The following is a 26,314-nucleotide window of genomic DNA, read 5'->3' as shown; positions in this document are numbered from 1 at the left end:
ACGAATATATGCTAACCTATAATCACGTGTAGTTGTGTCTCGGCGGTAAATGAAAAAAAAAAAAAAAAATACAAAACTTGTGGTACTAATTGGCTACGGTATTGGTGAAATGGTGAAAATTTTCGATGCTAAATATCATGAAAATCCGCATTGAAACAACAGTCTATTGTGTCCCGCCGCCGTCCAACTCAATCAATCAATTTCAATGTAACCCCGAAACCAGCGTTTCTATACATCCACCCTATAACAGGACGTATGATATTTTTATGCGCGTCTGCGTGTGCGTAGGTATTATTACCTATACGATTATTGCTGCCTTTATAACTCCGTAGTATGGTAATGATAATAAGAATAACTCGCCGGAATAAATGGAATTTCTGCATGTGCAGAAATTCACTGTTTTCTCAGGTCAGGATAAACGTGCGGCGTTGTGCTCGCGACGCGGTTGAAATTGCCATAGTTTTTGTGTGGGGGAGGGGGGGGGGCTGACCGGAAAGACAAAAAATGGCAGACCAAACAGCCCAACGCATAAACTCGGAGGGTAGAGTCGTGAAAAGCAACGACGGGCATAAAACCGCTCTTCTACTGGGTACCGACTCGTAATTACTCCGGTTGCTATTTTTTTTTTCTACTTCATATTTTTTGTCTTTTCCTTTTTGCTTTCTTTCGGGCTCCCTTTGTTTTCCCGACAATTCTAGCGGTCGTACAGGTAGATTGAATTTTCATTTTTTTTTCTCTTCTCGATGCAAACGAAATAAAGTACAGCACTGTACGTATGGTTGGTTTTTTTTTATCCGCATTCCTGCTAACCCAAGTATCAGACGCTTGTTTAATAGTACCCGATACTTTGGAGCCTGTACTTTTTCTTTTCGCTTTGATCACTTATCCTAACTTTAGCTTGAAAAAATGAAGGAAACAGTAACAGCGTTTTATATTTTGCTGCTCAACTTGTTGTGTTTTTGTACTATTCTTTTTCTTTCGTTCTTTGTTTCTTTTATTTTTCGCCAATTTCATTTTGCCGTCGTAACTGTTTTACGATGATCCGCGGAGAAATATATGAGCTAGTTCCCTCGCTCGTTTATTTCCTTGGTATCTTTATCTCCGGGTTATTTTAAATTTTCAACCCTCGGGGGTTCGTCTCTGTCTTGGCCCTCAGGTAACAAAACCTTGCATACCTATATTCTGACTGGAAGAATGCGCCGTAACAGCAGCAGCGGACCATTTTAACCGCGTAATTAATTCACCGCTGAACCCAAAGCTTTTGAATCCTAATTAAATGTAAACACCCATAAAATCTAACGACGTTAAAACCATTGTGTGCAGCGATTGCAACTTTTTATTCTTGCCTGTATAGAAATAAAAAAGAAAATGCGATAAAAAAAAGGTACAAGGTTTTTATGCATCGATTGTCTTTCCTACAAATTATAATTTTCTTGGTTGAAATATTGACTCTTTCACTCTAGTATACAGTACACCGATATACGAATGTAAATAATATGTGCATAGATTGAGATACTAGAGATCAGTCGGTCTTCGACCTCTAGCCAAGATATTCCGTCGAATATGGTTATCCTTTCGAATTACACTTGAGCTGGAAACTGCCCCGGGTCATAGATGTGGTCACAGCCGATGGGTAAACACAACTGCATCGCGGAGGTAAGATCGAACTCTCTCCTCTCCTCTCCGCCCCAGCTTTCAAGCTTTCCAGTTGATTGTGAGATAAGCCACCCGACTGATCCTTGTTGTTTCTCATTTTCGTAGATGCGTCCGCGTTGTGGTTTCTTGACAGGGACAGATAAATCCTTATACCACAATGTACGTATACAGCAGGAGGCGAAATGCCTGCGATGCGATGCGTATATTCAAGCTTTTCATATAATTTCCCCGCATTCCTATGGGTGAAAAATATTTTCCAGCCACATATCTCCGAACTTCGTTTAAGATTGAAAAATCCCCGCAGGCGTACATCGTATAGTAGGTACGAAGGCGCGGCAGGTATAAGATACCCGTGCCGGTTAATCTAGCTAAAATGTCTTACCTCCTCGCCACGTTTCACGTCCCATGATCCTCCTGCAGCATGCCGCTCCAGCTGCAGTCAAAGGTGCCTCAGCAGACTTTGAACTCCTCGTCTCAGACTGCTGTTTGGCATTCATAGAGTAGCCGCGGACTTCTGATGCACTTACACGCCCCGTTGAATGCAATTCGAATTAATTTTCATACTTTTTATTCCACTATTATCGCCCCCCCCCCCCCCCCCGCCACGTGCTTTTCATCTTTTTCTCTGCCTCGCTCCACTTGTACGGTATACTTACACGCGCAGCGCGAATTAGTAATCTCGTTTCATCATATCAAGGCGGTCCATTATATTTAGCTCAGCCCTTGTCTTCCGGCGTAGGATCATCGTCTCTACTTCCCCAAATCACCCGCAGTTGCTGGTGGTTCTGCAGTATACGTAAACCGATCGATGAATCAGGATGATTTGGTTCTTGGCTCGTTACGATCAGAGACAAGACGGAAAACACATAAAACCGGGAAGTAAATCCCCCGGGGATCCAACTGTGGATATATTCTTAAATTGACCGAGTTCGCCATATTGGCCTCGTGGGTCGCGAGAGCGTTTCTCTGACAAGCGCTAGGGAGTCTCTCTCTCTCTCTCTCTCTCTCTGTGCGAGGCAGCGGGGGTAACAACGACGAGAAGAACGGAAGGAAAGGGAATAAAAAGGGATGGAGTTTATCCTGGTACGACGTTTCCGTTCGTCGATATATACCCGGCGGGAAAGCGAGAGCGGCGGTACCATTATCGGAATTCGATCTCTAAAGGGCGTCGAAACGACCGGTAAACTATCGATTTAATTTTCCACCGTGGTTTAAAAAAACTGTGAAAATCGTCATGAACCGTATTTCCTTGTATCTTACAATTAACTTTCTCCTCTTCTTTTTTTTTTCTCTATATTCCTTTCGTTGTCACGAGTTTGTTCGCCGCGTGGTGATCCGTTTCAGGCCAACTGGGAAATCCCGGTCGGAGAATTGGGGGATCAAGCTGAAACTGCACCAATTATCGAACGAGAAATTCAAGGCACCTTGCCATGTAACGCAGTGTAATGCATATCGGATAAATTGTACATGTATTGTACGCGATTTCTTGAAGGGAGTAAACGTGAGAGAAGACGGTAACATAAAACTCCACTCTCCACCTCTTGCGGTATCTCGTTTGACCCTGTATTTTTTTTTTTTTTTTTACCGTATGCAATATGTATACTGCTTTGTACTCTGATTTTTTTTCACTGAATATTCACTTGTATCCGGTGGAAAGTACGCCATACCGGAAAAAAATCAATGTGACTCTAATTCAATAATTTTACGATACTTTTCCACCGATTATTACCAACGTATTCCGATTTATCTCAACTGCTGTATATTCGTATGACTGATATCCAGAGTAGAGGTATGTGTGCGGCGAACGCGCGTAGTGTATTAGCGCGAAAACGTTGGGGGTGGGCGTATAGACTTGAATGTGCATGGCTAATTAGAGGAATGTAGGAGGAGTAAATCCCTCGACGGTAAGCCTCTTCGCTCCAGGGGTTGCAGACGAGTACGTATAGCTCAGTGTTGTACAGGCACGCGCTGTTGAATATAATGCAGGTCCGAAGTTCGTGAGTGCTAATTAAATTCAACAGACGGTTTCGCTACCTTTTATTTTTCTTCTTTTGTTCGCATGTTTGGTAGATCGATAATAAGCCCCGCACGCATTATTCACCGTGATGGGTCAATCCATCGAATAGCATAGGTTTGAGATCGGATTAATGGTTGTTCAAAAATCACTCTTGGCCCTCGTTACTCGAGCTTGTCTATCCACCGCTAACAAATACAATGGAGGGTCGTGCCAGGGTGTGGTTTTCCTGTTCCATCCCCCCCATAAGCTCGCAAATTAACCGAACGCCGAGTTACCGGACGACCTACGGGGAAAAAGGTAAAGCCCAATTCAGACAGAGCTCCGGTGCTTGTTGTTTATAGAGCAAAAAACATTTTTCCATCGATGGACATTCGTGCCCGATACTGTAGAAGGACCATTGATATCCCGGCGGGTGGTGCATCGTTATTCTTTCGGCTTTCGAAAGGTCCGCAAGCTTCGCTCGCAAACGTGGACAATTCCTCGAGACAATTCTCCTATACGGGAGAATAGAGGGACATGCCTAAACAAAGTACGAGACCGCCTAGTCCGATCGTCCTGGAGTTCCTCGTTATCGACCGCAGGTGCTGTCTGCCTCATCCTTGTTTTTGACCTCGTTGCCTGGTAGCTGGTTTCTCCCGAAAAATACTTGTCCTTTTTCATGGATAACAAATATCTCTTCATTCAATCAGTTTTTATCCACCCCTGATCCTGCAAAAGAGGAATGAAACGTGCAGCTGATTTCGTGAGCGTTTCTTATACCGCAAACCAGGTACTATCGATACATGCGCAGGATCATTTTGAATCCCTCAGATATACTTAGTGATTCGGTTTAAACCTACCTCACCTTCGGAGTATAAGGTATCGATCTTCGTGAAATTTGAATTCACATTTGAAGAAAATGTCGTTTGAATGAACGACTCGTAAATACGAAGTTTTTTTTTTTTTTGTGAACATCTGCCTCTGTAACCGTATAATGTATGTAAAGAAGACGGGTGCGTATGTAACACACGTGTGGAACAGAAGTAGGGTCATGAATGGAATTCGTTGATATCATCGAAAGCAATACAATATTATTACGATCATGCCTGACTGCCTGCGCGGTTTCGTACGTGTATTAAGGTATGCGATAAAGATATCGGTTTGTATATTGTTGGAAGACGAATGCGGGGACAGGGACCCCGCAGCGCCAGACCGCGATATCTCTCGGTGAATGGAATGAAACTTACTTTTATACCTACGGACGTATTTTCGACTAACCCCCTGCATGGCACTGCTGTTCGTCGTGCGGAGTACGATGCTCGCGATAGACGACGTTGGACAGACTAACACCGCGTAATGAGAGACACTCTATCAACATCTGCTGTTTGGTTGGTTTAATAGGTGGCTGGCGGACCAGCCAGGCAGTTAGTTAGCTGCGCGTATATTATGTTATAACGTGAATAGCGTAGGTCTATCTCTACCAGCCTATATACTTTTACACGTCGGAGGAACGAGGAACGACCAATGACTGGCTGCCTGACTGACTGACTGACTGACTAAATGACGGACCCGTTCACACCCGCACTCGACGGCTTATTGGGTTCGTTGACCCCACGGCCAGTGCGTCGTGTACGCTTAACCAGCTCTTCGACACTCGATGCTCAAAATAGAGGAATGATTATCCTTTGATAAAACTGCATTCGGGGGTCGCAGGCAGCCTCGCCAGTCGTATCGGCATGATGCATTCGGTAGCATCTTCGGTAGAAGGATAATCTTCAATTTAACGTTGATACACTTTTAAATGTATAATGGTAAGTCCCTATAATTAATACGTTTAAAAATAATAACTATCGGTCACGTGATAGTCCATACTTGATATGAAGAGTTGGACATCGAGAGAAGGGCTGGGACATGTGTTCCTACGGAGAATTGCGAGTTCCAGAGTAGGAATATGTATATCGCATGTTTGTATGTATAAAAATTAGGATCTTCTTTCAGGGTGGTGGGACTTGTTGGGATCATGACTGTGACCGTGTTTCAGTGTTGAGAATGTTTTCGGCTGATTAGGCACAAGTTTCCACTAAAAAAAAAAAAACAAAAAAAAAAAAATTGCTTCCGCAGAGATTAGGACATGGAAGAAATAGACGATGAAAGAAACGAATGGAGCGTAAGTGTAAAACATACGTGTAAGACGAAGAATCGAATTGACCTGCAGGCCAAGATGGGCCTGTGACTCTCGCCGATGTATCCAAGTCCGGTGAAGAGAAAAATGTTGGTACGTGTTACATCCGTGTCACCGGTCGCCGTGTGTCGTCACGACTCGAAACCAACCTAGGCCGCCACTCCACCGCGCAAAGGTTAAATTCGTAAATTCCCGAGAGCATTCGTTCGCATCGAAGGAATACTGATCGAAAAATGGTGGATCAGTGACGATTCCTCTTTCCTCAATTCCGTTTCATCTTACTTCCACCGATCCGGGTTTCTCACGTTACTACCTGGATAGTCCAAGACGAGGGATCGTTTAATCGCCTTTTTGTTCCGAAGAATGATCAACACGGTGATGGAAATAGATTACAATTCATTTGTCGAGTGATTTCGCCGGTTATTAACTGCTGAATACCAATTTTTGAGTTGTGTCACTTTTGTCACCGGAACGTCATATTTGTGCACATGCAAAGAGCACAACGTCTGAATAGAAAATGGTCGATTTTACTGTGTACAATGCTCAAATCAACTCTGCGAATGGTCGGGTGTTTCTAGTACACTTAAATAGTGGAATCTCCGACATTGCTTCTCTCAGTGTTATTCAATTGAAACGCGACTGGTTTCTACCCTCCTGTCCCTCTCTCTCTCTCTCTCTCTCTCTTTCTCTCGCTTCATCTGTTTCCACGTGGATAGCGGACGGATGTTCGCCGAGGAAAACGAAGAGCGAAAATGTAAATCGCGAAATATCAAATTCCGGGACGTCGTGCTTGACAAAAATCCCGGCTTTACCCATCTCGCCGGTTGGCAAGAGACGCGCGACAAACACTTCCGCAGACTCGGCAGCGCCACCGCCGGATATAATATGCAGAGTCTAACAAGGCGGCGGGCCAGATGCCGGCAATTGTTCCCTTCCACCGTAATACCCCTGCACTTCTTCCTCTCCCTCTTCTCCAAAGAGAGTTAGTTCCCATTCCGTACCTCTTGGTGCCTCGCTTGCAACGAGCTTCAACTCGCTACAAACAAGAATGGATTATATTATTCCACTTCTCTCGAATATTGATTCGCTGTAAACCAAAGACCGACTTCAATGCCGATTGAATACAGGAACGAAAAAGAAAAGCCAAGAAAACGAGACGGAACGAATCAGAAATATAAAACTCGAATGCCTCGCGACGATTTTCTGCAATTTTCTCTCCTGCAGCACCCTCGATTTAAGAGTTATAAATTTGTTCAGTTCACCTGCGCGAACAGTATAGATTCTATACTATAGTCTTGCGGATGGGTGAGCGCTGGAGGAGTTTCAGACGTTATCAGAATATTGCGGAAATTCCGCGGTATCCCTAGAAGCTAGAATGCCCCCGGGTTACCCGTGAAACGATCGCCGTCCGTCTGCAGGTGCAAGCGAATGATTCGCCGGCTAGGAAGAATGTGGTCCATCAAGTCTCTCGGGAAACCCTTTTGACCACTAGCGGGTCCCGTTTGGTCCCCGTGTCTTTTGCCGATCCTCGCAAACTCGCGGAAAACTCCGAACCTTCGTTCAATTTTCGAACTCAATTTCAGGAAGGATTGCCGATGAAACGAAGAGACTGTTTATACTACTTTTCCTGACCTGAGTCAATATTGAAGGATATTATAACTTTCTCCCCGCGACGACGAAGAAGAAAAACGAGAACTAAAAATTGATCGTCTCAATTGTTTGAAAAAGAAGCTCGATCACACGGATTATCACACCATTGCGCTATACCTGCTACATATATACGTACGATGTGACCCACATACAAGTATTTGTTGCCGATGAAAGTTGAGGGAAATATTTTTTATCGTTGGATTGCTGTCGAGGGAAATGTTTATCTTTCGTTATGTTTTTTGTCCACATTTTTTTCCAGACATTATTACGTACAAGTATTTATGCAGATGTACACAATATACGCGTACATCTTGCAAGTAATCGTCGCACAAAACTGTTGCTGGGAAAAATGCACTCATGTAGGTTTCATCGAATGTGGGGTAAATAATTCGTGGCTGCTGACTGCGGTGGAACTGTAAAATGTACAAGATATACGAAGTTCACTTGATAATGTAATAACGCAGTGAATCTTGCGAGAGATTGAAAGTGAAAAAATTGACAATCTTTTCTTGGCTTTCATAAGTATTGCTGGAAATATAAAATTGTAGGAATGAAAAATTACTTCAATAGTCAGAGTGAATAACTTCGCGAACTTAGCTGGCTGTACGGAAAGGCGAGTATATGCATATAGGTATACAGGTTGAGCGATATTGCCGCCGAGGTTTTGGAACGCGCGACGTCAAGTGACCAAGTTTTGCAATAATTATAAATTGCTTAGGAATAATGCAGCCTGCTGCGGCTGTTATGTAAATGGGGAGTGAGAGAGAGAGAGAGAGAGGAGGGGATGGTACGTTATCATGTATACAAGTATACATATGCATGCATGTGGACGAGGGACATAGCGGTGCGGCAGGATATTGCCAATTAGCTCCTCTCATTGTCTCCGAGGAATCACGCTTCTCTTTAATTCTAATTACTCGTCGACGCGGCTCACCGCAATCCGCGAGATGAAACGAAGCTTTCCTACATTCTGTCTGTCGTACCGCGACGAAACATCTGCGGAAAATGATGAACTGTAAGCTTTGGGTGGCTCCCACTTTTTTCATTCTCTTCTTCCTGGCGTCGAGTACATCATTGCCTAGGTATAATTCACACGTTAAAATCAATTGCAGCATTATTTTCTTGATATCATCTTAGTGAACACAACGCTGTTCTATGTAGGTATAACGTATGCATGTACGCCGCTAATCGCGATTGTCACACGGCCAAAGCTTTTTGTCGTCAAGTAATGATCGAGAGTTTGTGCCAGATGAAAATGTCTTTTTAATCGCAGCTGCTTCCTCGTACCACAGCCCATGCGAGTTTTCGCTTCGCGGTAGAAAGCTGAGCACACCTTATTTATACGTAAGGTGGAGAATGAGGAGGAGGATGAAGCGCAGGGCGAGGGAAGGAAAAGAGAACGGCACTTCGAAATTGACGTGTACCTACGAGCAAACACCGGAAACTTTACAGACTCATTCATCCTATATACCTACGCTATGAAAATATTCAAAAGTTTCAGCGCCACGTATGTTTTTCTCTTCGCTGCAGGTTTCACCCTCCGTCCGGTGCGCGGGGGCATCGAAACGCCGATTTTACGAGTGCAATTCCGTTACAACCCCTCCCGAAAACTCCGGAACCCCAAAACGGATCGCATGATTTTTGGCCTCTTTTATTTGCCTCTCCCATTTCTTTCCAGGAAGTCCCGGAAAGTCGTCCGCTGAGAAAAGTTCTATACATTTACGGGAATTCACTGAAAATCGTCCTTAAATCTTGATGTTTTATCGTGCGGGTTGGAGGAAAAAACTTTTTTTACTGAATATATACACGTGAATTTTCGAGTTTTACTTCCACCCTGATTTTTCCTGCCTTATTATAAGAAATATTCATCATTTTCTTATCGTGTCTTCTAACATCTCTGGCTGCTTTCCATCTCCGGTAAAGTTTACCCGATCAAAGGTTTACCTTATCAACCTAAGAAATTGCAAATATGTGGTCTTATGCTTACCTTACGACACGCGTTAATAACAAGTGAAGTTAAATTTGGAAATACGCAGAAGAAGAAAAGCGGAGAAAAAAATATAATCGATTCTAAGATTTCTTTCAAAGCACACCCCAGCGGAGCTGCTTAGAAAGCAGAGTTTTTCACGATACGAAAGAAACTATAACAGGTCTTAATGCTCGAGAAGAGAACTAGAAAAAATGATGTCTTACAATCTCCAAAGTCTAGGCTAAATCGAATTCCTAATTGCAGGTTCTTATTTGACAGTTGCTTTACCACATACCTATTAAAATGAAAAACGCGATTATAACGGCTATTGGTAGCGTTGAACAAATTTCTAGTACTTTATCCCATGGGCGAAGTTGTTCTCTTTGCAGTGGTAAATCATCGGAGGTTAGGAAACGTGGAAAAGATTGAGCTGGAGAGATAGGGAAAAGTGAACATAGAAAAGAAAGAAGAGAGCAACTCGAGGGAGGAGGAACGGTTCAACCCAGCTGCATTCGTTTGATGCATCCTTCCGCACCGTGCAGAAGGCGATAAATCTCTTTCAAAACTATCAAACTGTGGAAGAAGAGAAGGAGAGAGGGAGGGAGAGGGAGCGAAGGAAGATAGCGGGAGGGGAAAGAGTTGAAAAGTACATACACAAGGACAGGGACTTAAATCTCGAAAATAAATCCCAACTATTCCCAGCGCAAGCACCATAAACTTGCCGGAAATCAGTCATATCTGCAGGACGTGACTCCGCTACCGGTGTTCTGCTCTCACAGCTACGACGACTTGAGTTCCAAATCAACCGCTGCAGCTGTCCTGTTCACTTTGTGCTTCAGTTTTGCGAAAGAGGATCAAGATTGAAAAAAATAAATAAATAAATAAAATGAAAAGGAGCCGCGAGCAAAAAGTATGCAGTATTTTCAACGATGTGGCACGGCACATTCCGTACAATGCGATTGGCCCGTATCGGGAGAATGGCCTTTTATCCGCAGGCTGTCCGTGCTCCGCAGTCTCGAGGTTTTTGCACCGATGCTTTCCTCGGCCGAATAGACACACCGGTGCGTATGATTCCTACGACGCTCTATTAGGTATGTTACACGTGTTCGTACGAGAGCGCGTGCGGTGGGAAAATAAGAAAAAGAAGTCGCGTTTCTTTCGAGAGCCAATAACTTTTGATTACGTGTGCTCGAGCACAGTGTCTACTCTGGGTAGCCTCTCTTCCTCCCGATCTTGTTTCAAAGGGGGGAAAGAACCGAGATTTCAAACTACGTACTATAAATATACCCTAACGTACGTTGAACGGGTAGGCCTGGGAATCGAGATGGTCTTCGAAGAACTCGTCGTCAACAACGCTACGTTTGACAAGAAAAATGCGAAATCCTTAAAAGGTGTTGAATGTATTCAATATTCTGTACCAATTACCTACCTTTCGTTCCATGGGACCAAACGGTTTTCTGGGTTCGAGATTTGATCAGCTCGGGCTGATTTACACGAACTTTTCAATCCAGTTTTCCCAGCAATGTCTCGACCGAAAGTGAAGACGTTCGATTTAATTATGAAACTCGCACAGAGCATCATTGGAAATTGAAACGTTCACTCTAAAATATGACCACCGCGGATACCGCGGGGCAACACGCGTCGGAGAGAGTTTTCGGATTTTGAACAAAGCCTCGCTTTGTTCCGAGGGCCACCCTGTACACATGGCTGAACCCTAATATACTTACCGAGGGAAGCCGACGGAAAGCAGGCAGCGGAGAGACCAAACTGTCGCCGCGGTAACGTTTCGCATTTCTCTGCGTATTTCCCGAGCTATGTTATACGCTCCCTGTGTTTAGACCGGACGTAGTAAATAACCCTATTAGTCGTCCCGCAGGCTGCTGCTGGTGCTTCTGCTTTTGCTGTGCTGCAGGTTGTTCCTAGTAGGCAGCCTCGTGAGTATGAAACAAGTTACGGACACAGCCTCGGTGTACAGCACGGCGTGTAATACTTCTCGTCGTATCTTTGCAACTCCTCGTTCGCCCGTGTTGTGTTGCGTTCGTGAAAAAAACCAAAAGTATATAATAAAGTACACTACGCAACCCCCGAACAGCTGAACAGGCAACCTCGTTCATTCATGTTTCGAAGGATTTAATCGGATCGCGTTGGGGGTGAATATTAGATTAGGCTTCGCTCAAGGATCGGTTGAATCGCGTGTCTTGACGATGCGACGTCTGCGTGAGACGAACGAACGAAGGTGGTTGAGTGTATGATGCAAGAAACGCGGAAATTACACGGTACGAGTGCCGGCATTACGGTGACATTAAGTGGCCACAGTTGTTCCACAAGTTCTTTCCTTTTTACGTTTTCATTCTCTCTCTCTCTTCCTCTCTTGATTCGTTTTAGCTAGCTGCCAAAGTGGTGCCGGCTTTGATTAGCTTCTCTTTTCCTATCGAGTCGTGCGGTGCAGTTGAAAAGTGTTGCTGAAAACGGAAAGGAGAATGGAAGTGGACAAAATAAAATTAAACACTCACACTCAGAGCCCCGTCATCACCGCAGTGTTGGTGAAAAGCTTTTGTAAATATGTGGTGATCTCGCTAGCATGGCGGTTAATTAACGATTCAAACTTATACAGATTGCAGTTTACATAGCGGACTGCAGTTTCGTTGCGCGAAAGACACGAATTGCGGTCAGTGGCAGCAAGCACAGGCAAAACCCTGGTGAAAAGTTTCTCACCTAATAGGATTCATTTCGTTTCGTCCACTCTGTAGGATACCCATGCGGTTCTCTGGGTTGGTTCCGAATGGGCTGTGATCTACGGGATAACCGTTGCTGATTTGCACGGAGCCGACATCAACATCAGTACCGGAAAACGGGAAGTTGATATCCGGCCCTTTTTCACTACGACACCTGTTCCACCGAGAGTGTGGTAGAGCGCAAAGGTCAAAGGTGAAAGGTCAGAAGTGGACGGCAAGCGGTCGCGGGACTCGGCAGTCGGGAGGCGTAAGGTCTTCTTGTTCGCTGATTAAATTGACCCGGTTTTCTCGCGGATATAAGTGATCCTTAAATCCTCAACGATTTCACGCGTGCGTACGTTCAGTAGATTCGCCAAGATGTTTTCATCTCGTGACTCGTTCCTGTCCATTTTCTCTGTATGTATTTTGTATGTATCGTGAAATTCTAAGTACGTGCGGTCTAAATTCTATCTCTCAGATGAACTCCTTGTGAACTTGCATCAAATTAGGTTTCGTTCTCACCTATTGATTGATTTTTGCGACATGTCGATTGCTCGAATAATTGTAAATTAAACGCCGTAGGTCTCTGATCGGGCGAGTCATTTTACCGCGATTTTATCAACTCGCTTTCTCGTCTCTCTGTTTTTTTGTTTATTTGTCTGTTCGGTACAAATTTTGCAATCGATTTCTCTCGGTTGCTAACGCTGCTCGATCTACCGTTATACCCTGCACCTTTCCTCGTGGTGTTGATTGTCGTTAAAAAGTACCTCAACCGTGGCATTCAACATTCTTTTCAAAATTTTCCGGGTGACGTTCGTGCTGGCGATATGGTTGCAGTTTTAATTAACGTTTCGAAACCCGTCAACGAACGAACGACCGCTTCAACGAACAGAAAACACCACCCCCGACACATTGAATCGTGAATTGAATATTTAGCTCACCGATTCTGATAAAATTGAACGTTTCGTAGAATTTATACTTCATTTTTTATTTTCTTCCTTTACAAGTTATAAACTTGTGAAATCACCTGACCAAGTGAAAGATATTGTAAAAATAGCAAACCTTGAGTACCGTAGCAGTAAATGAAAGAACCGAGGTAGTGACTGTATACCAGCTGAATATCGAGGATTGATCGTACGTCGGAAGGCGGAATTGAAGTTTCCAGGTCTCACCTTTGTCGCAGAGGACGCAGTTGTCTGCTGTCACCTTCCTGGTGGAGTGCGGGGAGAATGGGGGTGAGATTAATAGTGTCATTGCGCTAGGGAGGCGCGTGGCGTGGTTATATATCGCAGGTAGGGCGCGACCGAAACGCGCGGGCTCGGTTGGCAATCTCACTAATTGTAATTAAACACACCGCGATAATTAATCAGCCTGATTGGAATTCTGCACGGTGGCGGCTCGCTTTTCTCCCACGCAGCCCACGGCTGCCGTACACGGCAAGGATCTTACACACCTGCAGGTGCTGCAGGGATCTCGGTATTCCGGTTGCGGTCCTCGAGGATCCTCCTCCTCCTCGTCGGCCTCCTATCCGTGTAGAGATCTTGCTTCGGTGAGACCCTCGTACTTGTCGACGACAATGTCGGGTTACCCGGGGAACGGGAAAACGGGAAAACGGGCAAATCGAGGTAGGGATCCCACCCGGATCCCTGCCTGACGCTCGTCTTCTAATCAGGAACAGAAGCAACTTCCAGACGCCTATAGGTCCCGCTTCCGGGCCACAAACCGGAAGATAGCTGACAGGGCGCCAGGCGCCGCGCCACTCGCCCGTAGTTTAATTAAGCGAACCTAGGGGTAATTCTAATCGTCTCTTTCTCCAACCTTCATCTCTATCGTTACCTTTCCTTCTATCCCCCCCCCCCCCCCCCGCTCCAAGAAGATTATCAGAACATTCGAGGGGTTCCGCCGGCTCTAACAGCTTTGCAACCTACAGACTTGAATTCATTTTTTTTTTCTTTGGCCAGTATGATTGTTGTTGAGAAAATGTATAAGGCATGCAGAGAAAGCCGCAGAGCACGCCAAGTTATATACAATTTACGTATCGTGTGAACGAACGGTCACGCGCGATTCCGTCGATCGTTATATTACTGTTATCGCTGGCGCTGTCGTTGGTTGCTATTCTTGGGATTCCAACGCGGGCAAAACGATTATCCGTTGCCTCGGGGTCGATGAAAGTCGCGTGGAGTACGGAGTTCGACGGAGGGGGGTGGCTTTTGCGTAGTTCATACTACCTGCTGATCAGCGGAGGAACGGGGTGAGTTAAGTTTCGAGGTAAATTCGTTGCCGAAGATACTCAGTAATTGGAATGAGTGCGTGCTGCGTGCCGACAATCTCTGCGGGCAGATTTGGGATAATATTTTCAACTATGCGGGTTCGTTATAGCCAACCTCGCACTTCCCTTGATATTCTCTCATTTCTTCCCGTATGTCAAAAGTCTTCCACGTACTTTCTTTTGTTGCACGTTTCTTCGCCATTGGAAGCTTTATATGAAAATATCGAGCAAACATTTTCTAACCCATTTTTACCTTGATCCTTGTCATCACGCATGTAACCTTTGTACTTAAAAATATGAGTAGACGGTTGAAAAATCTTCTTTGAAACTTTATTCGCAATCCGGGATTCTTATGTATTAATACTTCTCACGGGTTACGGATATTTGGTATATTTGTGGACCGAGTGAAGGCTCAAGTCACTCAAAAACATACCACCGTTAAATAAGGGGATGCAATTCACAATGGTACGTTAATTTTAGAAGATGAAGATATATCCTTCATACAAGCTTTACGCAAGCATTTGAGTAGAGCTATATGGAATCCAGGGACCTTATGAAAAGAAAAGTTGCCTCAAAGGTTTCTTTGAATCAAGTATATCAACATGAGTTGAAGAAATGAGAAGCAAAAGAAACATCATCTCCGGGTTTTTTGGTTGTTCTACGGATTTTTTTGTTACCTCCTCAGTTCTTCTCAGCCATTGAGGCAAACGCGTCAATGGAAAAAGAACGCACCTCCAGGGTGAAAAACAAGAGAATTTGAATGTTGTCAAGATTTACGGCCAAATGGATGAATGAAAAATGGTATAATCCCAATCCTTGTTCGATGCATCAAAGACGAGAGAAACGGAAGCGAAGGAGGAGCAAGGTGGTGGGAAAAGTTTGAACTCGTGGTTATCTCAAGAGCTGCCTCATCCTCCGATCTTACTCGCTTCTCTATCTCTCTTCCTCTTTCTCTTCATCTTCACCTTCTTCGTCCGAAGCCGGCAAATAGGCGAGCTAGCTAGGCGAATGGCGTGCAGTTCTGCATTCGACTATGCAACTCCACCTCCCTCGAAACTTTGAGCAAATTACCGACTAATTTCGTAACTATTCAAACCCGTCTAGCACGTGTGCCAACCTCGCCCTCGCCCTCCCTTTACTTTCCCCATCCTCCGCCCTTCGACCGGCCAAGTTCTCTCTTAGCGCCGTAAGCGCGGAAACTTGTCTTCGTTCTGGTCACCGGCAGTCGACGAGAATCAGGAGGAGAACGGGATGGAAGAGGACGACTACTTACGAGGACGAGGACGAAGACTAGGATAGGGATGAGGATGAGGATGAGGATGAGGATGAGGATGAGGATGAAAATCAGCACAAGGATGTGATTGAGCGAGTTAATCGCAGCTCGATTGGTAATCGATATCAGCTTGGTAAGCTATTCCCTTCGGACTTCGTGTTATATCCTTGACTTGAGCCGTTCCGCTGAACGTGCAACGCCGGTCGCCGAGGAAGCAAAAGGTCTACCCGCTAAATTTTTCTTCGTAAAGAAACGTACCTTTACCTGCAGTGGTAGGACGTCCATCTTTTAACAATCAAACTGGAACAGTACGAGCTTTATCGCGTTTCGTTCAAAGTCCACTTTGGTCGGCTTTCGTTAGTTTTATTGTTAGTTGGTTCTAAGCGCTGTCCTCCGCGTCCCTCGGGCAGCTTACTCGGCCAGCTCTGTTAGGATTTGCAGTTTATAACGACCATTTTCCTCTCCTCCTTATCATTCCTTCTTCGTTCAACCACGGCGCAGAATATTCGCGTAACTACGCGAACGTGCTTGCGTGCGACAACGACGCTCTCGGTTGGCTTTCCAGCAGAGCCCCAAGGCGAGGGACCAGAATAATCGTGCGGGGATGATCGACGCGATATTAAAAACCACGCTTACTACCAGAGTGGTGAAAAACGAGGAAAGTTGTCGCATGAATTCGGCGAAAGCAATGGCGAACGTGCGGTTTTAAACGATGTTATCTTGTCACGATTCGAGGAAGGAAAGACTTCGCCTCGACTTTTTGAATCAACAAACTCGTTCCGAACATCTTTTCCCGAGATTCTCCGCATACTTCCCGAACTTGTTTAATAACTCTCTTTCGATATTACCGATGTAAACATCCTCGGTATTAGCTCTCCGAGACAAGGGCTAAGGTATAATGAAAAACTTGACGGTTTTTGGAAACCGATGTATGAAAGTTATCAATTTTTAGTGTTAAAAGTATCCGGATGAGAATGAAATTTCACTTTGTACACGTCGGTTAACTTCTGGAAAGTATATTTTGTCACTCGTGCCTATAGATGTTTGGTTATTCATCACGTACAACGCAGTAGGGCCTAAGCTTTGCGGTGTCAGTTAATACATCTACATCTAGACACAGACAGAGAGCCGTCAGGGATCGCGTTGTAGCCGCTACTAGCAATAAAACTTCAACGCGACATTCATGTTTCGGTACAATAGGCAATACTGCTCCCGTTATCACCGAGCGTCACTCTCTTAGTGAGTTGGTTCTTCATTCATGCTCGTATAAAAAAAAACACGGGTCTTCTTTTGCTGATCAGCCGATTTCATTCGATGATGCGGCATCGAATAATACCCGGAAATTCTCCCCCATCGGATAGCAATAAAATTCTATAGAAAGTCAATCGCTTGCACGTAAATCCTCCGTATAATAACGTGTTCCTCGCTATAACGTTGAGCAGTCGTAGGGCGTGATTAATCGAACATAATTTCAACATCATTCAAAATATCTCCTTTCAATGGTGTATTTCACACATCCCTTAAGGGAAGTCATATTATTATACAAGAGAAAGGAGTTTACCCTGCTCGCTTGAAATCCTTCTGTATGAAACTCGATTGAGAAAGGTGGCAAAAAAAGCAAGAAGAAGAAAATGAAATGTCACGTGTCGTTTTCACTTCGAGGCACAGATTTATTTTACCACCCCCGAGGTGGAGGAGGGTACTGCGAAAGAAAGAAGGCCGAGGGGCGGAGGGATCGCCTACCTAATGGTCCGTGCGAGTCGATAACTGGAATCCCTTTATTTCCATACTCCTTCCTGCCAAGTCGTTCGACGTCGTTCGATATTCCTCGCGCCTGTCACGCCGATCCGAGGCGATCCCTTTTCGGAATCTCGCCGCATTATTGAGTATTTACACTTGTGGAAATTCATATCCCAAGTATTTCGGAATCCACAATACGGTTTTCATCTACTCTACAGAGTCGGAGAGGAATTTTTTTTTACCGAAATTTATTTCAAAATTACCAGGAAATAAGTTGGATTGATCAGATACCGTTTCGCAGTTACTTAAATTATCTGTAAGTTGTTCTTGTACTCTTCAACACCTCATCGAGGAATTTAAAAATGATAAATCGTTGACGACATAAAATTGGTATTACGTCTCGTAACTGGTTTGAGACGATCTCCAATTTCCTATGAACAGAAATTAAATTTCAACAAAAACCATCTTCACGTTTGTTATTCAGGAAAGTAAAGTTTTGAATATCTGACAAATACATCTCGACGTTGACGATAAATTCGAAAAATACGCGACGTATCGTTTCGCAACCACATTCAAAAGCGTCGGTGGTGGATAAGGCGAATACGTGAACCCGTAGCGGTAGATGTACGCGTACGCGACGAAGTTGACCAAGGGGCAGGGGGGCGTAAACACGGGTATAGACGTATAGTATTGTTGGACGTGACACATCGTCGCGGTCGGGTGTGTACCTGCGGGAACATTAACTGTCGCAGCGGAGCAATTGCCAGTGGTTGATTGTTTCGCGACAATAGGTCCATTACCGGAGCGAGTCCGCCCGCGCGATTCAATCCCCCTGCAGGGGGTTTTCGACCGTGTTTCTGGGGGGGGCGCGAAGGCCTACCCACCCAGGTCTATCTGATATTTTATTCGGCACTTTGCCCGTTTGCCGTGGCGAGTGTTTCCCTCGCGTCATCGTCATTGTGCTCGCGGGTGATTTAATCGGAAAGGATGAAATGGGCTTCGCCTGTTCGCTTGCCTGCCCGCACGTTGTCTGCTGGTTATTCGGCTACGAAATGTTGCCTGGAAAATTTTACGCGTTGCCTACTTTTTCTCGTTTGACACTGCTTTGCTTCGCTCTTCCAACTCTTGTATCTACTTATGTTTCTTCTTTATTCTCGCCTTACTTTCGCTCACGTTTCTGATATCTACTGCCACGCGTTCTAAACCGAGAGGACAGAGTTTTGAAAGTACTAGGGATCGGAGTGAGTAGACGAAACTTGAAAATTTGGTCGTGTCAGACGTATCGCTGTCACTGTCACGTTTAATCTGCTATACCGAGTATTGCGACACGACACGGTACGTTTCATATTATCTATTTCTCTTCGTCCGATGAAAATGTGTGTATGTATATGTACAATAATATCCGTATACCGCAGGCACGGCACGTATAAATAAAGCATGTTACACGTATATGTATATGTATAGTGCGTGCATTGCCTTCCCCCGTACTCTGTATCTAGCCCCCGATTCTAAGTCCTCTCGAGAGATACTCGAGTCGCGAAAGGTCGTCGACACCACTCGGAAAATTGTAACCAACCTTTGAAAGTGAAAGAACTCTTTTTCGATATTTTTGTCGCAGGCGGGCCCATCTACGGAACTGTCTGGAAAAGTTGAAAGTACTGGTCCCGCTAGGCCCCGAAACCTCGAGGCACACCACCCTAGGCCTTCTCACGAAAGCGAAACGGTTTATCAAGGTGAGTTACTTCTTTATCTTATACATATATTGTACAGGCTGTGCTTGTAACTTCTGCTATTTTTTATATATATTTTTTCAAGCTTATACGTATCCCTATAATTATGATAACGTACGGTTGAAAATTCGCGAGAATTTGAAGCATCGCCCAACTGAGGCTGGGAATATTCTTCTAACTAACATAAACAAACAGCACCTGCCAATGAGGAATAAGGATATGGACAGGCGGACGCTGCGAGCTTGTTGACGAATGATGAAAAAAAGTGGGAACTTGGCGCAGTTCTCGCCTGCAGTAAGCTGCAATTTGCTAACTGCGCGCAGGCATTGTGCTACGAAGCCTCTTTGTCGCGACACCTTCACCTCCTCCTTCGAACCCTCATCTCTTACCCCTCACCCCTTTCCTCTCACCCCCCCCCCCCCCCCCCCCCTACCGTCTATCACTACTTCCTTTTTCGAGGAGGGAGAGGGAGAGGGAGAGAGAGAGAGATCCCCTTTGTAGAGGAACTTCGCGTTCTCCCGGGCGTACCTAAATTACCAGAGATTTTGTTCCAACTCGAAGCGGACGCGATATGCCGGCGGAGACAACGGAATATTCATTACCTAAATGCGCCGACGCAGCCACGCGAATCTTACTCTTACTTACCCTCCGTCCGTATTCCACTCGCTGCTTATACGCGTCACAAGCCCACAAAAGTCAGCTCTTACACCGCTATTATACACATTTTTACACGTTACGCGCAACCACTGTGTGCATCTACGTTGCACACAAGTTGTACGGTAGCTAGAGCTCTGTAATGTGTAGTACCTAGTAGGACGCGTGAGAGTCGCGAGGAGATTCACTATCTCGAGCATTGTCGACTCCGCGAAGTTACCAACTCTTGCGATGGAAATGGAGATTTTTTTTTTTTCTTCGCCCGAAATGAGTTCCTCGCAGCTCGTATATTCCTTTGATGCAGGTCCGCAGCAACTGCGTATTTACCTTACGCATATCCGTCTAACCGTAGTAATGCGCTTGCGTTTATACCTCGAATCGTGCGAACGAGCCACTCGCGTTTAAAACTGAACCCATGACGTGGCAGTAGTGAGTACCGAAGTAGCCAAAGGGAAGAAAGAGAACCGGGAACGTTACCAAATTTTGTTATAAATAAGAGAAGATGTCCAGTTATGTCTCTCCTCACTATATTATATACGGTAACTCGAAATTTGCTGTCTAGAAACAAGAGCAGTATAACAAACACACCAATTTTTTGGTTCTAATAGGAAAATTGAACATCACGTTGATCCTGAATCCCGTTGATTCCAATGTGGATTCAACTCTGTGCTCATTTCGGGAGGTGGAGCCCTGAAATTAGTCTGATAAATCGCGCGGCCTGTCATCGTGCAATTTGCAATTCAGGTCGAGGAAGTCGGCATGGAGCACAGGGTCCGTATAGCACAACGTGGATGACAGATTGAGTGAAGTGTAACAAGCGAGAGGTGATCGGGTCTTTCTTTGCTCGAGCTGAATCAGTCATTCGATTGTATAATCATCGAATCCGCGGCCTCCCCTCACAATCAGTCCTCTCAACTTTGCCATTTGTCTTTTCTCTCCTTTGCTTCTTCCCTTATCAATTGTGCAGCAGTCGCTGGTTTTATTTTATTTTTACCTTTTTGTTAATCAATTACTCGCGCATCTCGTATAATTCTCTCTTTTTTTTTTTTTATTCTTGGCTGTATAAGGAAAGGAATAAATCGGTTTTTGTATTTCATTTTACTTTACTTTTCGTTTATACATGCGCAATAGGGAACGACGCTCTGGTTATTGAGCCAGAGTTTTCTCACAATCAATTCAGAATTCCGTATAATCGTAAGGATCCTCTTCTCTTCAGGATTTCCCCTCTCCCGAAGCGAGAGGATATTTAGCTCGGCTGCCGCTTAGCGACGATTGTGTTTAATTGTCAGGAAAATATGCGCCAGCTCTCGCAAGCTCTTTTCCTCTTCCTCTTCCTCTTCATCTTCATCCTCGACCGTTTCTCGCTTCGTCTTCTACCTCCTCATTTCCTTCTCCTTTCGTTCATGCCCCTCTCCTCGTCCCCTTGTTACGGGGTTTAGATCTTTCAGACGTGGAACGGTGACAGGAGGCGAGGGGAACTTTCGAGGCGAAAAATAAATTCAAATAGAATGAGAATAGCTGTTGTTCTTTCCTTGGTTCGTTCCCGTCGGAATGCAGGTGGAAGGTGAAAAAGTGGTAGTAAAGAGAAAGAGAGATGGAGGAAAGAGAGATGGAGGAAAGAGAGAATTACTGCAGTGGTGCGGTGTAACCTACGTATATGTACACTGTATACGTATACATATATCCAAGTATATGCAGTATAAGTTAGTGTACTGGAAGTTGGTATCTTTTTTCGTCTTTTGTTCCGCTCGTTTTATTTTTCAATTTTTCTTCTTAGCAGCGGTTTCAAACTTTGTCCTGCAGTTTTGAACGAAAGCCTGAACAACCAGGTTTATGCACCTGAATCGGGAGTTTGAAAAACTTTGTTATATCAATTATGAGCAGGAGCGAAAGGATGAAAGATCACCCCGCGCAAACTGCATTTGTTTTATTCGTAACTGAAAACGGCACACGAATATATTTATTACCATTTGATGGAAGACGGGCGAAGCGAACTTGAGAATTCTCGAGAACGCCGGTCTATCAATGTTCATCTTTTGGCTTTGCCAATATGGCAGCAAATGTCTTGGCTCTAGACTTTAGAGGGTCAGCGGATCGAGGAATGTGATATGGAGGACCGAGAGGTTTACGAGGCAAACCGTGAGTAGCTTTAATACCCTTATCTTCGTTGTAAAACTCGACGCGATATCAACCTTATATAGAAACTTTTCAATGTCTAGCTGTATTATACACTTCGGTATCTATCCCTTGCTTCATCCCCTTCCCAACCCTCCCCCATCCAGACTTCAGCCCCAGACACCGTGCAAGTCTACTTTTCATTTTTACTATTTGGTAGATGCAAATTCTCACACACCGTTTTAATGCGGGGATAGAAAATGAGAACGAGAGAGAATGAGAAGATGGAAATAACGAGACTCGCTGCAGTCGACGAGCAAAATTAAAAACGTCTGAATCGGAATGAGGAGAAGAAAATAATAAGAACTCTTCTTTAGGATGTTTTGATTCTTACTCTACAATTCGTAGTTGACATCACTGCCTGAATCGCTGATCAATCTGATAATCTAATAGTAGCCCAGCGTGAATTGACGGTAGGTTTCTGTAATTCGATTATAAATACATAATCTGATGTTACATCGTATTTCTCTAGCTGAGCGAGTCTTTCATTCGTTAAAGAACAGAAAATCTCTCCGGGTCATAATTTTTATTTTTTAGTCTTCACAAATCATTTAGCACTGTAGCCGTGACTCGACGCACAACGTAGACTTTATGACATAATTTGTGAAAGAGGTACACTTGCGAAAAGAGTCAACCGTTCAAGGGTCAATAAAGAATGACAAATGAATGACTAAAAAAGAAGAGAACTTAATTAGGTTACGAGACTGCGGGGGTTGCACTTACTTCCCTGTTTTTTTTTATTGTTTTGTGTTTTTATCACTACTTCTTTCTCCTTTCTTCTTCCTACCATTTTCATCGTGAGCTTGTGCGGATAAGGCCGAGGGTCCTCGATAACAATAATAACAGTAACGGTAACTGTAATAGTAATTAAAATAACAATAACACTTACCAATAACAGTTTTCACCGTCTTAATTGAGACAGTGATGGTAATGACCAAAGACGCGCTTGGAAAATGTGAAACCGTTAAAGAGCCGGAGCGAGGGGGTGAATCGATCGAAACTCGAGGCTAGGACAAAACGGACAATTTCAAATTCTAAGGGTCGCCACCAACACCGTTAAATTCCCTCATTCTCGATGCTCCCTTGGATCGAAATACAGCCAGCGGGAGGAAGGGAAGAGGGGAGATAGAACCAGCGAGATATTACATTCCCGAGTAGAGCATGTCATTGATCCATCTTAGGTACTCCGTCACGTCCGATCGCCTATCTTTTCGGAAACCCAACCAGCCTTTCGGATGAGCCGTGGAGTAGGCGGCGTAGGTATCGACGAACCTTTGCCTCGTATTCTTTACCCTTCGGAGCTATCCTTCCCTCCTTCCTTCCTTCGTCGCGGAGATTCTACCCTGGAAGAATGTCCTCTACACCGGACAGAGAAATTACTTCTTTCTTTTTTCTTTTTTTTTTCTCACGTCTCCCATGATAAGAACTGTTTTTATTCACTTTAGTCCTTGAAAATTTGCCTAACCCCTTTTACGGTTAGAAGTGATCAGCTTTTATTAACAAGACAATATACCCCGCATCTTTAAATGTATCCGACAATGAAGAATCGTTGTATGTAAACGTAATATTTTTTTCTCCATCATCCGCGATCTACCATTGATAATAATAAAAAGTAAACTCCAAAAATACGAAGCGACTCTGAAATTCGTCAGTCGAAATTAATCTGCGTTTGTATCACGTTGAAAACCCCGTTTGGGACGAAGGCATGAGAATTTGCATCCAACGGAGGGGTTTTAATTTTTCGTGAATTACGAAATAGCCCAACGGACAAGCGAGTGAAGAGGGTGGTGACTGGTAATGAGTTGTTGATTGCCACGAGGGCGAGACGGACCCAAGAATCTGGGGGAGAAGAGATCCGCGGGTGTTGTAGGGGAGGAACGCCGTGAAATAACTCCATGGTCCTGCGAACGAAGCTCGCACATTAATATTAATACTAAAATTATCGCCGGGCAATCTGTCTTAGATTGCTTAATGGTTATCGCATCGAGATCTGGCAATTCCCGGAAACGTTCACCCTTTTCTTATCTCGTAAGCTCATTGACCTACAAAGCGGTCATTAGAGGATCCCGAGACACAGCGAGAGGTGGTCCTCCAGGATCACCCGAGCCTGCAATTATATTACCATCCCGCTTGATGACCTCGGTGCCGACTGAAGCGTCCGAAAACGCACACTTCGATCCTTAACCGTGCACCCGTGACCGTAGCCGTAGCTGTAGCCGTATACAAAGCCAACCAACGGGTATAAGGTAGTAATTGCTTGATCGCTGATTGATAATTCGTTTCCTCTATTTAGCATTGTGTCGGGTACGCCAAGCCGTTTTCTGCCGCTAGTCGTCAGATAATCGTCTACCTGGAAAAGGCGCTGGCTGTTAACTTCCGGTGCGTGAGGCACAACTTGCAGTAAAGCAACGCCGCCGAGTCGTCCCTCTTTAATGTTCTCTTTTATTCTTTGTTCCTTTTTTTTTTTTTTCTTCTTATTCCATTCCCGAGTATACGTAATCCCGTTAATGATCCACCAGACGTGTACACGTCATTGTTTATATTTTATTACATTTCCCTACCGTTAATCGAAAAGTTGGAAAGTTTGTTAGGCAAATGACTTGTCAGGAATCGATTTATTTTTCAAACTTACGAGTAGGTAAACAGCTAATATTTATCCCATAAAAAACGGAAATGATGTCGGTCTTTTATTAATTTTTTAATTCTTTTTCTCATTGATTAACGTGAGTTGTGAGTTTGGTTTTAATTTCGTGCTTGCAGAACCTTGAAGAACGGGAGCGAAAGCACGCCGTTCACAAGGAACAGTTGTCTCGGGAACACAGATTTCTGAGACGGCGACTCGAGCAGCTGACGACGCTGCAACCGGGTCACCTGCACTCCCTTCGCCCTAACGGGCACCACGGGCACCACGGGCATCACGGTCATCACCATGGCGTGACCTTAAGCTCTAGCGCCCCTTCGCCGAGCTCCACGTCCACGTCCAGCCTGCAGCTCTCGAAGAGGCGAAGCATCTCCGAGTGCTCAGTCGGCACCGCTTCCTCTGCAAGCTCAACCGCAAGCTCAAGAAATTCCGACAGGTCAGCGGGCAGCCCTTCGGTATCGGAGTCCGGTGAGTCAGTCCTTAATGCTCCTTAAATACAAGATACTCTGCCGAAATTGTAACATGAATTTCTTACAACGCGATTATGGTGAACACGTGCTCGTCTAAACGATATTTAAACAATTTCGTCGAGCATTGTGATGATCGCAGTTGGGTATTCCCTTTTCCATGATGGCTGACAAAGTGTGGCCGAATGCGGTTGGACAATCGGTCCACGTTAGAGGGACTTGTTGGTTTTATCATGAATTCATTTAAGACTGGAGGAGGAGGATGCTCGTATTCAGGTACGGTAGATACTCTCTGCCCACCAAGTTCTGCGGTTCGTTGACGTTTGTGTTCACCTCCAGATTCATTTACTTTTCGTATAAATTTCGTGCAATTTATCTTACCGCATCGAACACAGTACATTCGTATAAGCGAGCCTGAGAACGGAACGCGGATTCCGAATCTCTGACCCATCGAAGCAGACCTGCAGTATCCCCAATCTAATCCAACCTAACTTAACCCACCCTACCTCTGTTCTGACCAATCCCACCGAAGATCCGATCGCACCAACGGCGTATATAACCAAAACCAGACTTGCTCGGCCGAACGGAAGTTCCTTCCTGATTGTGGAAGCCCGATTCGACGCCCCGGTTGGGATGCTGCAAACAAACCCTTGAATATATACGTACATACATAGGTATCACTCCCTTGCCCGATGATCAGTTGAGGCTACGGATTTCGGGCCAGCTCTTTGATTTAATATGAAGGACAACATCGCAACGAGATCACTGCGATTCGTGCCGTGGTTAACGCGTACCCTCTCATAATCAGTTGGCATGTTCGCTTACTTTGCAATTACCGACACCAAAAGTAGTCTATATCGATTCTCGTCACTAGTACAAGTATTTATTCACGTGACTATATCGACCCATTTTCTTTTCCCCTTCTATCCAGGGTTGTAGATCAGACTAAGCGTGCATCGACTTCCGGGTTTTGAGTTTACTGAATCTTAGGTTCAGAAGAAAATGGCTTACTCGGCTGGAAAATTTGAGGAAATTTCATTATTAGTGGACAGTCTTTCAGAAATAAAAGGTGATGGAGGAGGAGAGTAAAAAAATATATGAAGGGTGGCTGAAATGAATGACGTTGCTCTTGGTTAACACTCGTACGTATGTCATACCTATAAGAAATGAGGTATATAATAACTATGGGGAGGAAACA

At 44.6% G+C, this 26,314-nt stretch overlaps 1 protein-coding gene across 2 annotated transcripts in view; it reads left to right on the top strand.

Moving 5' to 3' along the window:
• The window catches only part of LOC124184427 (max-interacting protein 1-like), a 123,294-nt gene that overhangs the window by 59,597 nt on the left and 37,383 nt on the right, over positions 1-26,314 (top strand). For both annotated transcript variants that reach the window (XM_046574116.1, XM_046574115.1), the window contains exons 4-5: positions 19,068-19,182; positions 24,769-25,117. In XM_046574116.1, coding sequence (XP_046430072.1) covers positions 19,068-19,182; positions 24,769-25,117 — 464 coding nt within the window. The remainder of the gene's footprint in view (positions 1-19,067; positions 19,183-24,768; positions 25,118-26,314) is intronic.

The sequence above is a fragment of the Neodiprion fabricii genome, chromosome 6, assembly GCF_021155785.1.
Source record: "Neodiprion fabricii isolate iyNeoFabr1 chromosome 6, iyNeoFabr1.1, whole genome shotgun sequence".
Classification (NCBI taxonomy): Eukaryota; Metazoa; Arthropoda; class Insecta; order Hymenoptera; family Diprionidae; genus Neodiprion; species Neodiprion fabricii.
This window is presented reverse-complemented; position numbering and strand designations above follow the sequence as displayed.